The sequence below is a fragment of the Condylura cristata genome, unplaced genomic scaffold (assembly GCF_000260355.1).
Source record: "Condylura cristata isolate star-nosed mole 26May11 unplaced genomic scaffold, ConCri1.0 scaffold00025, whole genome shotgun sequence".
In the NCBI taxonomy this organism is placed as follows: Eukaryota; Metazoa; Chordata; class Mammalia; order Eulipotyphla; family Talpidae; genus Condylura; species Condylura cristata.
The window spans coordinates 26508865-26522958 of record NW_004567126.1 but is presented as its reverse complement, the minus strand read 5'-3'; the positions used below and the strand labels follow the sequence as shown (position 1 = coordinate 26522958).

At 43.0% G+C, this 14094-nt stretch overlaps 1 protein-coding gene across 1 annotated transcript in view; it reads left to right on the top strand.

Annotated features, from left to right (window-relative positions):
- The window catches only part of DDX10 (DEAD (Asp-Glu-Ala-Asp) box polypeptide 10), a 200785-nt gene extending 190125 nt beyond the window's left edge, over positions 1–10660 (top strand). Inside the window, exon 18 of the mRNA XM_004689285.2 lies at positions 10000–10660. Coding sequence (XP_004689342.1) covers positions 10000–10177 — 178 coding nt within the window. The 3' untranslated portion in view covers positions 10178–10660. The remainder of the gene's footprint in view (positions 1–9999) is intronic.
- Positions 10661–14094: the final 3434 nt, after the last annotated feature.

The following is a 14094-nucleotide window of genomic DNA, read 5'->3' as shown; positions in this document are numbered from 1 at the left end:
GTGTGTGTGTGTGTGTGTGTGTGTGTGTGTGTGTGTGTGTGTGTTTAAGCACCAGACAGCTAGAAAAGAGACATTAAGGATGTGGGACCTTTTCACTCCCATGTCTGCACGGTAGCTCTCACTGCCAAAAGGAAGCAGGGCATGCTTTATGGAAGGTGCTGCAGTAATTAATCTTCACTAGGACTGTTGCCTCGGCCTTGTAAATGAAAATTTATGAGAAGTGTAAGAGTCTCCAGCACAATATATTCAGATGCTGGAATGCCAGTACTTAAGCTAAGTGTGAAGGTTTCTGAGAATTTTCTTACTGGTCCCAAGTTCACTTATGATTAGCTGAAATTTCTTCAGGAAGAAGTTCAAACAACTTGCATTGATGTGAGTGCAAGAAGGAGAGTCCTGTAAATCAAGGGGCCAACACTGAGTGCACAGGGGCTGAACTCCCTGTATCTGTGTCAGGGAATGGTCTTGTCCTCTTGTCCTCACCTCAGTCCTCAGCTTGCTTGTAGCTAGTTCTGTCCACAGTCCTGCCTCATGTCTTTCCTTGTGAGGAGAGAGAAGAAGGAAAGTGGAAAAGCTGCAGACACCCTGGTATGAAGGGCTGTGCTTTCTCCCGCAGCCCCTGTACACTGATGCAGGCCTGTCACAAGTGGCGCACACCAGGGGCACATGGAGGCTGCACCCGGTACACGCTACTGCCAAATTCAGGCGCTTGCACAGCATCCTGACACTCTCTGGCTGCCAGGGTCTCTTTCCAGTGTCAAGCTTCAGAATCCCTGATAGTTTCACTCTCCATTTTATAACTTAATTATTGGAATTGCTTGTCCAAGTGTCCCTGGCAGTCTGTTGCTCCCTGCGCTCTGCTGTTTCTGTGGAGCGCACACCAGGAGAAAAGATGACAGGTTCTGTGGTGCCTCCTCCACAGGCCTAGGAGATGGGACTGTGGGCTTTATTGAAGCCTGGGCTCTCAGTTCTGATGGCAGCCTCCCTGCAGCAGGGATGCAGTTTTCAGGTTGCTGATCTTTTTTTATTGGAGTTAATTCCCATGTCACTTATTTAAAATATGCTGTATGACCATGACTGAGCCTCCTGTTCACCGCTAACTTGACAATTGTTACCACCCAGAGCCTGTAATTTACAGTAAGTCTCTTTCTTTATGTTGTGCATTCTTTGCGTTTTGACAGATATTTGATGTCCTGTATCTACCATTTTAGTATCATGGAAGAATTTTGCTGCTCTAAAAATCTCCTGTGCTCGACTTTTGTTGCTACTTCTCTCCCTCTTCCCCTCTCCCTTTCTTCACCTCCCCACTGGCAAGCAGTGGTCGCTGGACCATGTGGCCTAGGTTTGCTTCCTCTAGGATGCATAAACTTTGCAACCTTTTCCAATAGGCTTTTTTCACTTAGTAATGTGTTGTCAAAGTTCCTCCTTGTTGGGCTCTCCCTCGTGATGCAACGGGTTAGGACTCAGCACTGCAAGCGAGCACAGCCACTTCCAGTGGAGTTTGATCCCGGGGCCAGAGGTCACCCACATGGCACAGCAGACCTCTCCTGATCCGCCCACTGTTCCCCTCAGCAGTGTACTTTGTCCATCTGCCTATTCTGCTCCCCATTCTGTCCTGGTGAGTCCTCTCACCGCCCCTGCACCTCTGGCCTGTACCCTTTGTACACCTCTGTATGAATAAATAAATAAATCTTTAAAAAAAAAAAAAGTTCTGGCCCTCCCTGGTGGCGCAGCGGGTTAAAGCGCATCACTAAGAGTCAAAAGCCACTTCCGCATGAGTTCGATCCCCGCCTGCCCCGGAGGTGACCCCATGGCGCGGCAGACCTCTCCTGACCCTGCCCGCTGCTCCCTTCAGCAGTGTACTTCGTCGATCTGCCTGTTCTGCCCCCCAGTCTGTCGCTGGTGAATCCTCTCACTGTCCCTGCAACTCTGGCCTGTACCCCAGTTCGGTATGAATAAATAAATAAATTTAAAAAAAAAGTTCCTCCTTGTCTCAGCAAGCTCTGATGATTCATTTTTTATCCATTCATCTAATGAAAGACATCTTGGTTTGTTTCTATTCATGATAGTTACAAATAAAACTGCTAGAAATATTTTTGTGCAGGTGAAAGTGAGTTTTCAACTTTCTTTTGGTAAATACCAAGAAGAAAGGTTAGTGGGTGACATGGTAAGAATGTTTTTAGTTTTAAAAGAAACTCAAAGTACCGTTGGAAGAGGCTGTTGTATTTTGCATTCTCCCATCAGTGAATGAAAGTTACTGTTGCGACATCCTTGTCATTATTTTATGTTTTCAGAGTTTCAGATTTTAGCCATTCTGTAAGAATATTTATATTATAAAGATGTTTTTATTAAAGCACAGAAGACACAAATGGTGGTTTTTTTTTTTTTTAATTTCAGTATTGTACTGGGTGAGCGCCTGCCCCACCAATTACAAATTAGCAGAGCCCTTCTTTTTGAACAGAGCTGCTGCCCTTTGAGGAGTTGTCTTCTCAACCTCTCAAGGGCGAGGGTTCTCCTCTGAGACAAGACCAGTGATGGCAGACTTCATTTAAATAAAGGCTTAGTCCAGGATTTACTAGCCACTTAAATGTTTATGGAGCCCCTGAGTACCACAGCAGTGTGGTTGAAAATATGGGGAACGGATAAGTGCACAGTCCCAACACAGCACTTCAGCTGTGTTTGGTGCCGAGTCGCCTGGGAGGGCTCAGCCCAGATGAGATGGTTGCTCAGAGCTGAGTCAGGTAAAGGAGAACTAATGACAAGACCTAAATTAGGGTAGTACAGAGGCCCTGGGAGAGATACTGGTAGGAAGGGTCGGTCACTGTGAAGTAGAAGGTTGCTCAAGGATGATGCCTTGCCTTTCAGTGGAGGCAGGAAGTTCACTCAGAAGGGAAATAATAGATGAAAGAACAGATTTGGGGAAAACATAATAGTAGGGGCATGTTGGGTTTGAGGCGCCTTGAAAAATGTAGGTAGAGTATCCAGGAGCTCGCTGAAATGCCATTCATTCTAGCCAGGAAAGAACTCTGGGCTAAAGTTGACTATTTTTAAAGTCACTAGCATTATGTGGATTTTTTGAAATATTGAACTACATGAGAATACTCAGAATTATTATGTAAAAATAAAATAGTAGAAGAGCCACTGATGGAAGCTATAATCATCAACATTTGAATAATGGACAAAGGAAGAGGAAACTGAGAAGATCAACTAGAGAAGTTGTAGTCAGCTTTTAAGTACTTGAAATTAAAATGATTGCCCATTGCATCCCATGCAGAGGTGTGGGAAGTGTAGCAGTCTGCCTTTGCACAGACCGAGCATTCACTCAGCAGAAGGCAGGTGTTTGGAAATGAGTTGTTGAGATTAGCCGTAGTGCCATTCAAATGAATGGAAGGCCAAACTTCAGACACCAGGTACTTGAGGATGGCAGCAGATAAGAGCCCCTGCCTCACAGACTGGACTGAGCCCTCCGGGGCTCTCCCTGAGTATGCCCTTTGCTCCGACTCTATTGGACGTCAAATTAGAGCAGCATCCACTGAAACATCGCCTTCTTCATGGTAGTAGCGGCAGTCTTAGGACTTCAGACATCACCACCAAGGATGATTGGATGTTTATTGAATGACTTCTTTATTTTGGTTTTCTTTAAAGATGAAGAAGACAGAAAGCTAGATATCAGAAAGCTAACAACTTACTAGACACAAGGAAGGGAGCCCCACTTACTATCATTTATCATTCAGGACAAAGCACCACAGGAAAGGCATAAACTAGGCATAAAACAGAGTCAGATAGGGTGGAATCTGAGCAAGTGGTGACTTGATCTGGTTTTGGATGAGGGTAGGAATTTAGAGAATTATTGGAAAAAGAAGAGGGGTAGGGATTCCAATGGAGATAGAAGAAATTGAGAACCTACTGCATATTCAGAGAATGAAAAGTAGGCTAGAGAATAGGGGCTGTGGGTTACAGAGGCAGGCCTGTGCCATCATGAGCATCCTCCAGGACAATACTAGGGAATACTCGAAGGCAGTCCCCGAAATCTTTATGAAAAGCTGTAAGAGCCGAGGTGGACTTCACCAAAAAAGCCCCCCTGTAAGCAGTCTTACATATTTCTGCCATATTGTAGGATTGGCAGAAATGAGAGGGATGTTATATGGGAAACGTTAAAATTTAATATGTGATATTTCAGTAAGAACCTTGATTTCAAAAGACTGATTTTTAAGTTTTTCCTCGTTTTTTCCTGGGGGCTAGTGGGTAACAGAAACCATTACTTCTGGCTTTCTTAGAAGCTTAATATGTAGCACTGAAAGCTATTTGAAATGCAAAAATTTCTGCATGGACTCCATGGAATATAGGTCTTGAGTCTTGACCCTTTTCAGCATGGCAGAGAACTTTTGTTTTCAGTCCTAACAAAGACATAATTTCTAGTCAAACCAAGTGTCTAGTGTTTATAAAGCTCAGTTAGTGCTATTCTAGTCAGAAGCCAAGAAATAACAGAACTTAGTCTGTGATACACAGTTGCAATAATTTTTCAATAGTGACCATAACCTATGACCTATTTGTCTTGATCTTTGAAGTCTCTTTATTTCACCATATTTCATGGATCCAAGCATTTAAGTGGAAACTTATGAGCACACTAACTCTCTATGCTTCTGAACTGTGTGGAATTATGAAGAATAATGGAAATAGCTAGCTGCCCAGAACTACTTTTCCCTTTAAGTTTCCTTTTTATAAAGTTATTGCAGAAAAAAATCAGGATATACACACACACCACAAAAAGAACATTAAAAAAAAATCCTTTTACTGTGCAAACATACATGCAGCCTTTTTAAAGCAAAGATTCTGATTCTATATCAGTTTTATGACTGTTTACAGTGTCAGTGAATTCCTGCAGTGTTTTAATACCTGCATAGTGTCTCATTTCTAATTTTATAAACTGTTTAACAAATTAATCCCTTATGACTGGATGTCTTGAGTTTCCAAGTTTTGAAATTACAAATAGCTCTTCCTTGAATATCCTTGAAATGAAATTTTTATACACATGCCTAATTTCCTTGGGCTAAATTCCCAGAAGAGAATTTGCTGGGCATGCATACTTGAAAGATTTTTGAAAGGTACTTTCAAATCATGCTCAGTGATTATAGTAATTTGCCTTCCCATACCCAGGACTTCACATTCTAATGGTGAGTTAACATAAGGGGGAGGGGGCAATCATTATTAGAAAATAACCATGCTAGGTGCAAATCACTAATAAACAATTAGAGTTGTAGGGACTTGAGGGAAGAGGAGGAGTTGAAAGTGGGTCCTGAGGCCAGGGAAGGACCATATTCACAGAGAGGCTGGTGGGAGCAGCCATGTGTGTGATCTTGTGAGCGGGGGCCACGTGTGCGGAGTGCCAGGAGACAGGCTGCCCCTCAAGTGTGAGTGAGTGCCAGGTGTCCCCCTGCTAAACTAACACTAACCCTCTAAGTCTGGGTGGCTAGGTAATTGCAAGCGCCTGAAGAAATTCAAATGTTGAAAGCAGGAAAGCAGAAAAAAGCAGCCTGATTTTGAAGAATTTGAAGTGTGGGGTCAGAATATTGATAAAATAGGAAAATCACATTCCACTTAAAAATCTCAGTGATTAATATTAACATATAAAATTTTAATTCACCTTCCAATGTTACATCCTTTTTTTCTTTAATTATTAGCAATGAGTAAGTTGGCTCAAATATTTGATAGTTTTTATGGAGCCATTTTCACCAAAACCTAAGTCACCGAGTAGAATTGTCCTATTATTGTTGGTCCAGATTATAGACTACAATCTGATAGTTTTCCTTTGTGTTTTGTAGTATGACTTGTTCTTTAAAACATCTCTTTATTAAAAATCTCTATTATTTGGATTATTGAAAGATTGGCAGCTCTGAATTACTACACTTCTAGTTCTTAATTGGATCTAGTAAGCTCCCTGTGAACATTACCTAGATGGAATAAGAACGATTAACACTCTTGCCCTTAACCTTTATATTAGTGTTAAGTGGTGAATGCTCCACCATGTTATTGGGTGAGCTTATTCTGAATTCAACTATGTACTTATCTGTACCACTGTATCTGTTATTTTCATGTACTAATTCACATCCTTTCATTTCAACTTGAATTCCTTCTAGGATTCTTTAAAATGCTAGTGTGATAGTGATCGATTCAGCTTTTGTCTGTCTGGAATAGCCTTTATCTCTCCATTTCTGAAGGATAACTTTGCTCTGTAGAGTATTCTTGGTTGACAAAGTCCACACACATACACCACCACCACCACCACCCCAACTGTTGGAGTATATCATTCCATTCATTCTTTGCCTGTAAAATTTCTACTGAGAAATCCACTGTTTGTTTATGAGATTTCCCTGGTAGGTTACAAGATTCCTTTCTTGCTGCTTTTAAGATTCTTTTTTTGTCTTTGATTTTTTGACAGAGCTGTGTTTGTGGAGACCTAACAACTCCATGAACTTGGATATATAAATCTGTTGCCAGATTTGGGAAGGTCTCAGATATGATTTCTATAAATAAGCTTAATGCCTCCTTCCTCTCTTCTGGGAATCCAGTAATTTGGAAGTTATTTCTTTCTCATATCTGTCATAGTTGATGTAGACTTTCTTCATCCTTTTTCATTCTTTTTCCTTTGTTCTCTTAGTGGATAAATTCAGAATTCCTGTTTTCTAATTTATGGATTCTTTCTTCAGGAAGTTCCATTTTGTTCTTATCCTTTTTCACATGTTTCATTCATTGTATTATCTTCAGATTTATTTTTTAATTTTTCTTATTATGCTTGCATATGCTTTCCTGATTTTGCTGACTTTTTTATTTTCTTGTACCTTATTGAGCTGTAAGATAATTATTTTGGATTCTTAGTATGTTAAATTGAATATCTTCATGTCTTTGGAGGTGACTACTAGAAGATTATTGTGATCCTTTGGTGGCCTCCTGTTTCCTTGATATCTTCATCTTCCTTGAAGTTTTGTGTTACTGTCAGCAAATTTGTAGTAGCGGCCACTTCCTCCAGCTTTTGTCATCTGGGAGAGAAATGCCTCCTGTCAGCCCTATTAGACATTCAGAGGCTTTCCCAGATTTATGGATACATCTTTTCCGTGCGTCTCGCTTCCTCTTAAGGCAGAAAGTATATATGCCTTCTACAGTCTTTACACATAGGCCAAATGCTGGCCACCTCCCTTTGCTTTCCCAAGGGTGGCACAATAGATGAAGTTTTGGGTCCTTACTGAGCCACAGATTCAGGTTGTGCTCTAGCCATCTACTAAAAACATATTTTCACCACTGCTGTCCAGAACAAATAAAGAAAGCTGACCACAGTCGGCCCTGGGGACCCCCTTGACTGTCTGGAGATAGCCATGTGAGGCATCCCCAGTGGCTTATAGGGAAGCTTCTTGATGGGATCCATGATGCAGTTAATAGACTCACTCCTCTTAACACTCTCTGAAAGCCCTACCAACCACTGTCCCAGTCTCTTCCTACCTTTTAGTCAGTCAGTTCACAACTTAGCTATGAGTGGGATGAAAGGGACAGGTCTTGTTACACATAGCTGGGGAAGTTGCACACTGCCTCACAAACTCTGATCTTTTTCTTGGTCCCGAGTTATGCCACCTTGGGAGAAGGCAGATGATAGCAAAGTCAAAAGTGGTTGTATGACTTTTGCCATGCTTTATTTTGCACTGGCTTTTTTCTGCACCATCGACACGCTGGAGCTTCACCACTGGAAATCTGGATTACTGGAATTGCTCTTTTTGTTTGTGGGTAAGACATTCTTCTCCCACAGCTAAAGGCTCTAGAACTGGGTCTGTGTGCCAATTACATTACCCAGTGCCTGGTTGGAAGAGACTCTTCCCTGGTCATCTGGCTTATGGTGTTCCCACATGCCCCTACAAAGGCACTGTTGGCCATGGGATGGAAGCCATGTGTCTCTGGGAAGGACATCTCATTCTGCCAGGTTGCAGATGTTGCTGTCTAGTGCCACCTGCTTGGATGAGGCCTTTTCTGAAGAGATCAAATTTTATTTGCTACTTACTAATTGTGTTATAAATTCATTATGTTAGTCCTATTTTGTGTGATCTATCTATAGACTATATACTATTTTTTAATAGTATGTTATAAGAACTACACTATTTGCTATGGAAGATAGAGTAAGATACCTTTCTACAATTGGAGCCAGGCTGCTAATTGAGGCAATTCTAAATTGAGGCTCCCTAAATTTCTCATCTCTCTTGTTATCTGAAAAGTTATTTCCTGGAGGCAATATAATGTGGGAACATGTTAACAAAGGACACATTAGTCAAGCCCACTAATTAGGATGTTTCTGATGAACTACTCTGAGATGTTCTTGAAGTATTGGCAGGACAGAAATCACTATTATCTTGTACAGATTAAATCATGGCACTCTAGGCCCAGTGGAATTGACCAGGACCAGCCATATTCATAAACAGGTTAGGACTCAGTACTTTTTCAAGATCCTTTTCCTCTGGAACTTTCATGTTCATCTCTCCAGGCACTCTTAAAATTCAGTTATTTGTGGCTCTGAATAACGTCGCAGTATTGTCTACTTTGTCTTTCCTTCAGTGCTGGGAGAGATTGCCACCGTGCCAAGCACTGGCATTCCTGGAGCGTGAGTAGAGATTGTCAGGCTGCTTGAGGCCATCCTGAGGCACGTGCTGCTCAGGCACAGCCTGGTGACACCTGCTTCTCTTATTAACCAGGAGTAGGGTCTGCGGGAACTTGAGCAGTTTGCTCTTCTCTGGGAGGTGCCCGCATTTGGAATATAATGTAGTATTTCTGTGATGTTATTTATTTTGCTTATATGTCGATGTAAAAATTTATTTTAAAGGGGATCATTTATAGACAGAAAACTAAATTTGTATAATTTCATTCATAGAGCTCTTTCTGTTAAATAAATGACAGAAGTTCCATCTTTACAGAGAAGGAAACGGAAGCTTAGAGATAAAAGTTCCTCAGCCAAGTCTGATTGTTGAATCCAGTGCTCTTTCCACAGTGACTCTTTTTGCTGCTGTCATCCAGTTGTTGACTGAAGCATGTCAGTGAAGAATGCTTCACTGGCTTGACTGGTAGCTGAATCATCCTGGTCTGGGTTTGAATCCCGTGTGTGTGATCTGGGTCCAGTCATTTCACTTCTCACAACCTGATGGTAGATGAGGCTAGTGATCCTCCCTCCAGGGGTTTTCACCAAAGTAACGGACATGCCTGGTGTGAAGCCAGAGGACACTGCCAGACCCTGAGGAAGAAGTGGCTGCTGTGGCATTGCTGTGGGTGGGTTTCCTTTGAATCTTGCATCTTGACGCAGTCATTGGGTCCTTTGAACAAAATGCTGTCTTTAACGGCTTTGTGGATGTTTGGCTTTCTCTTCAGAAGAGCCACCTTCAGAAACAAACCTAAGGTCTGTGCCTTAGGTGCATGCAGAGTCCTGTGATGATGTTTGTTTTACTGATACTTTATATGTTTCATGCATACAGATTTTAAGTGAGGGCAGCAATTGAACTTTTCAGCATCTATTTTACTCATAATCTGTGTCACAACCCAGTGCAACAGATAGTGGGTTCTGTCCCTGGCCTCCTGGTTTCAACTAGTTCATGGGCTGCTACTTACTAAGGAGCCAGTTTTACTGAGGGGATGGTTAGAAGTGGCAGGACAGGCAGAGGTTAGAGCACTCTGGAGCTGGCCTGTGGGCTCCTCGATGCCCTGAGTTGGGGGCACTGTGGCCGTAGCCCCTGCATGGGTACGTGGGTGGGATGAGGTGGTGTGTGCACACGGAGCAAGCACACAGCATACCTGTCTCCTCCGTCTATTAATGGAAGGTGCTTGCTAACTCCCAGGCAGCCTGTTTGTTGCAGTTTCTTCCCTTCTTGAATAAAAATGTTGCCAGCCATTGTTGTTGGTAGTTTTGTCCTATTTTAAGTATTGATTTCATAACAGTTTAATTATTTGTAAATAAATCATTGGATTTGTTCCCACCAGTGATACCAAGAAGAAGCAGGGAATGAGAAAAAGGCACAACAGTGACATGGAAGACGTGGGACACACAAGTCGTACTAGAAAGAAGACCAAGTGGGGCACCGTAGAGCCTCTGGATACAGGCCTGTCTTTAGCCGAGGATGAAGAGCTGGTGTTGCATCTGCTCAGAAGTCAAAGCTAAATACTTCCTACACTTCTTAAAACTTATGCTCGGGATTATGTGTGGACCAGAAACTGAAGAAACAGTGATGTCGGGGCACTTAGGTAACCGGAGACTAAGCCTAAACGCACTCTGCACCCGGAAGCGGTGGTTCTCTGAGCCAGTACAGGGCACTCGTGCCTCTCAGAGAGACTCAGGGTGGGGTGGATCCGGACGTTTCCCGGGCTCGCTTTCTGCCATGTGCTTTGTTAGCTCCGCACACAAGTTCCCACATCTTATCTTCAGACGTTCTTCCTCTGTTTTACTGGCAGGTTTTGAAGATCTTGTTTCATAGTTATAAATTCTGTCTTGCTCACCATGCAGACATTTCTCGGTACTGTTAGACCAGATTGCTTACACTTTTAATGTATTTAACATCTCTGAAGAGACAGTCTGGTGATGGACCAGACCTGAGAAAGTATTTTTGAATTGAGATGATCTGTAATAAACAAGGTTCCTATAAAATAAAATATTAATGCTTTCACTGTGTCTAGTGATATGAGAGCACTCTCAAAGAAAGTTTCTTAACATTAAAATAGTTGGCCAATTGCTAAGCAGTGAATTTTTCTGGATAAGTTAGCCTTCTTAAAGGAAACATCTATCTTAAACAGCTTTGCTAGCCTCGACTAAAACCTACAGAAGTCCTGACCTAAGACCAGGTCTTGGTGAGCCCTTGCTGACTGTAGATCTGCAAGTGCTTTGTTCAGCAGACACCTCAGATCCCCACCCAGAACCTGCGCCTTGAGTAAGAGCCAAATACAAAGAAACCTCTTTTTGGGTACAAATACATGTCAGATTCTTGATAGTGAAAGAAATGAGGACCTCGGAGTGAAACAGCTGATTTTATCATGGATTTGTTGCCCTCTCACTACCTCTCCCTTTCCCATTTCCCACTCTAAGCACAAGCAAAAATAATTTTCAGTAGAGGTACAGATCCCTCATGAACCATTGGGAGTATGTCGCTCACCCCTCACAGATAATTCTGCCTCAGCCCCAATCCCCTATTTGGAAAGTTTCTTCTTTTGTATTCATTGTCTCATGAGTGACACCAGCACCACCAGTCATCAAAGCGAGAAGGAGGTGGCCCGCACATCTCTCTCCCTCCGTTGGCTCACTGTTCCTGGAGTTCTCATTTGCAATGATTCCCTCAGTCATTGTTTCTTCTGTTGTCTTGGAGCTCAGATTCCCCTCATCACCTGCTCTGACCACTGCTCTGATCTGTCACTGTGCTTCCAGTCACGTTTCTCTGGAATTCTCTAGAGTTGTCTCATAGCTGATCTGCATGGTTCCTGTTACAGTGCTTACCGTGCAGTGGTAACACTTGTTTATGAGCCTTTTTTACATATGACTTGTTTCTTGGGAGCAAGACTGTGTTTTTTCATCTTGAACATCCCCAGAGCCAGACATGGCAATTGTGCTGTGTGATAGGTTCCCAGAAAGTACTTAAGGAATTAATGAATGGACTAATAAACCAAGACATTTTTTAAAGGTCCATCATACTATCCATATGTCACTATCGCCTTTGGTAGAAAGGACATAAAGTGAAGGAACTGAGAACTGGAAGAAATGGCTGTAAAGGGAAGAATGCCCCTGATTGAGAAAAATAAGGAAGGAACTCAGAGCGTAATGACCTGGGAAGATTTTGGAAGTTTCTGGTACAGGGTCTCTGGGCCTTGTATTGAAAGACCAGAAAGATAACGGGAGTCTGTAAATAGAAGAGTTGGCATTGAATGTTCTTAGGCCGCTTCAGATTTTGTTTCTAACCAAAGAAAGGAATTAGATCAATTGAATTACCCTGTAAATATAAACATTGAATGAGCTTTCAGATCATACACTAGTTTGAATGGTATTGTGTCTCTGGAATTGAGTGGATCTTGACAAAATGTACATATTGTTGACGATTTTCATTTGTTGTATTTTGAAAATCAGTTAATACATCAGTAACATTGATAGAAAACTCAAGTAACAATTATATTTAATGGGCCAAACTGGTTACTGGTTTGGCTGCCATTGTAGTCTGCCATGCATGTCGGGCCGTATTCCTAGATCTTTCATCTCTCACATCAGGCCTGGCCAGTGAAAGTAGCCGCAGACACAGAGATGGTCCTAACGATGGGTCTAATTCTTCAGAAGGGACAGGGAGACCCTCTTTCCTCAGAGTGGCACACAGAAGATGAGAAATGCTTTACTCACAGGAATTGAAGGAAGCTGGGATCTGGGGCCTGTGGCAGCCATTTCTGCAGCTCCCCACCTCTGTCGTCTCCTGATGACTTCATGAGAGAGAGAGAGAAAGAGAAACTCATAACCAATGAGCAAGAATGTTCATTCATTCAATAAATGTTAATAAATTCAGCAGCTGCATATGCCAGGCTCGGTACTTGTGAAAAATTCAAATAATTCCCTCCCTGCTAACCCCTGTTTTTGGGAAAAGAGAAGCAAACTGTTAATTTGAAAAGAGGTGGGAAGAGGAAGGCTCGTCTTGAGTGAAGAGGCTATTGCATGAGAGCAGATAAGAGGTGAGACATAAGCGTTGCTGGCCTGGGACCCAGAGCCTCATTCTTCATGATGCTTCACCGTGGTCATGAAGCCATTCATCAGACTCACTGGCTTAAAGTGATCCCTAAAACTGTGTAGGTCTCTGGGAGCAGATTCACACAGCAGCAGGATCTGCTGGAAGGCTGCCACCTCGTAAGAGTAACATGGCATTTCAGATTTGTTTGGGCTATAAAAAATGGATACGTTAAATTAAATGTAATTAATTTTGTAACACAACATTGGAAATACCCTGAGCATGGGATGTCATCTCCATGACTGGCAGAGTCTGCCAGAGGCTGCAGATGTTCCTGGCAAGTGTGGGGAGGAAGCGGCCGGGAAAGTGCTGGTGTAGGTAAAAGAAAGAGAGCTTGTCCCCGAGGTTTGAAAACTGTTTCCTGTCTTCTCACATCATGTTAACCAGGCGGCTAATCACAGTTTGATTTTCCTTCCCAGCCCCTGCTGAGCAGACAGCCCAGGGCAGCATGTTTGGGCAGAATGGGGACCATTTGGGTAAATAAAATGCTGGGAAACCGAAATGTAGGTCGTCGACAAACTGAGATCAGGAGCCAGACAGGGAGCAGGAGCTCTAGGCAGAGGCGAAGGGTCACTCATGGAATGTGAAGCACATTCGCAGAGCGTGGCCAGTTTGAGGTGGCCAAGACGCAGGCTCCAGCTGTTGAACTCCCTGACCCTCTACTTCCTCTCCGGGAGACTTCCTCTCCCCATAGATGCTCCTCTTCAGTTTTTGCTCACATCCTGAGCTGTGAGAACACCTCGCCCAGACCTCTCTCTTTGGGTTTTTAGTATCCTAAAGAACTTCAGTTAGACTCAGAACAGTCAAAAGCAGGACTTCATAGAATTCAGTGTGCCCGGGTCTCACCAACTATGTTTTTGACATGCCCTTTGGGATTCAGCAGTCTTGGTAAGACCTGAGATTCTGCATCTCTGACGAGCTCCCAGGTGCTGGCCCTTGGCCACATTAGAGGAGCAAGTCTCTAATGGAATTCAGAGAGTTATTAAAACCATTATTCACAGAGAGGGATCTGTCAGCATCCCGGCAGGAAACAGATGGTGCACACAAATGAGGATAATTCTAGGGGGGCTTAATGAGAGGGATAGCCGCATTGTCCAGGTTTGGGTGTAAGGAAACCATCAGGGGTGGTTCGCCTGAGTTTGGTAATGGACTCGTTACTACTTCTCACCCAGAAGGGATAAGGGAAGGGAGGCAAAACATCTCCGACCTTCATTTGACACAGGCAGCCAGCTTGAGGGGACCATGAGGAACCAGCCAGGAGAAGAAATTTTGCCACTTCATTCTCTTCCTAGTGGGCCCCACTGGCCCCAACCCAGTGCCAGAGAGAGTC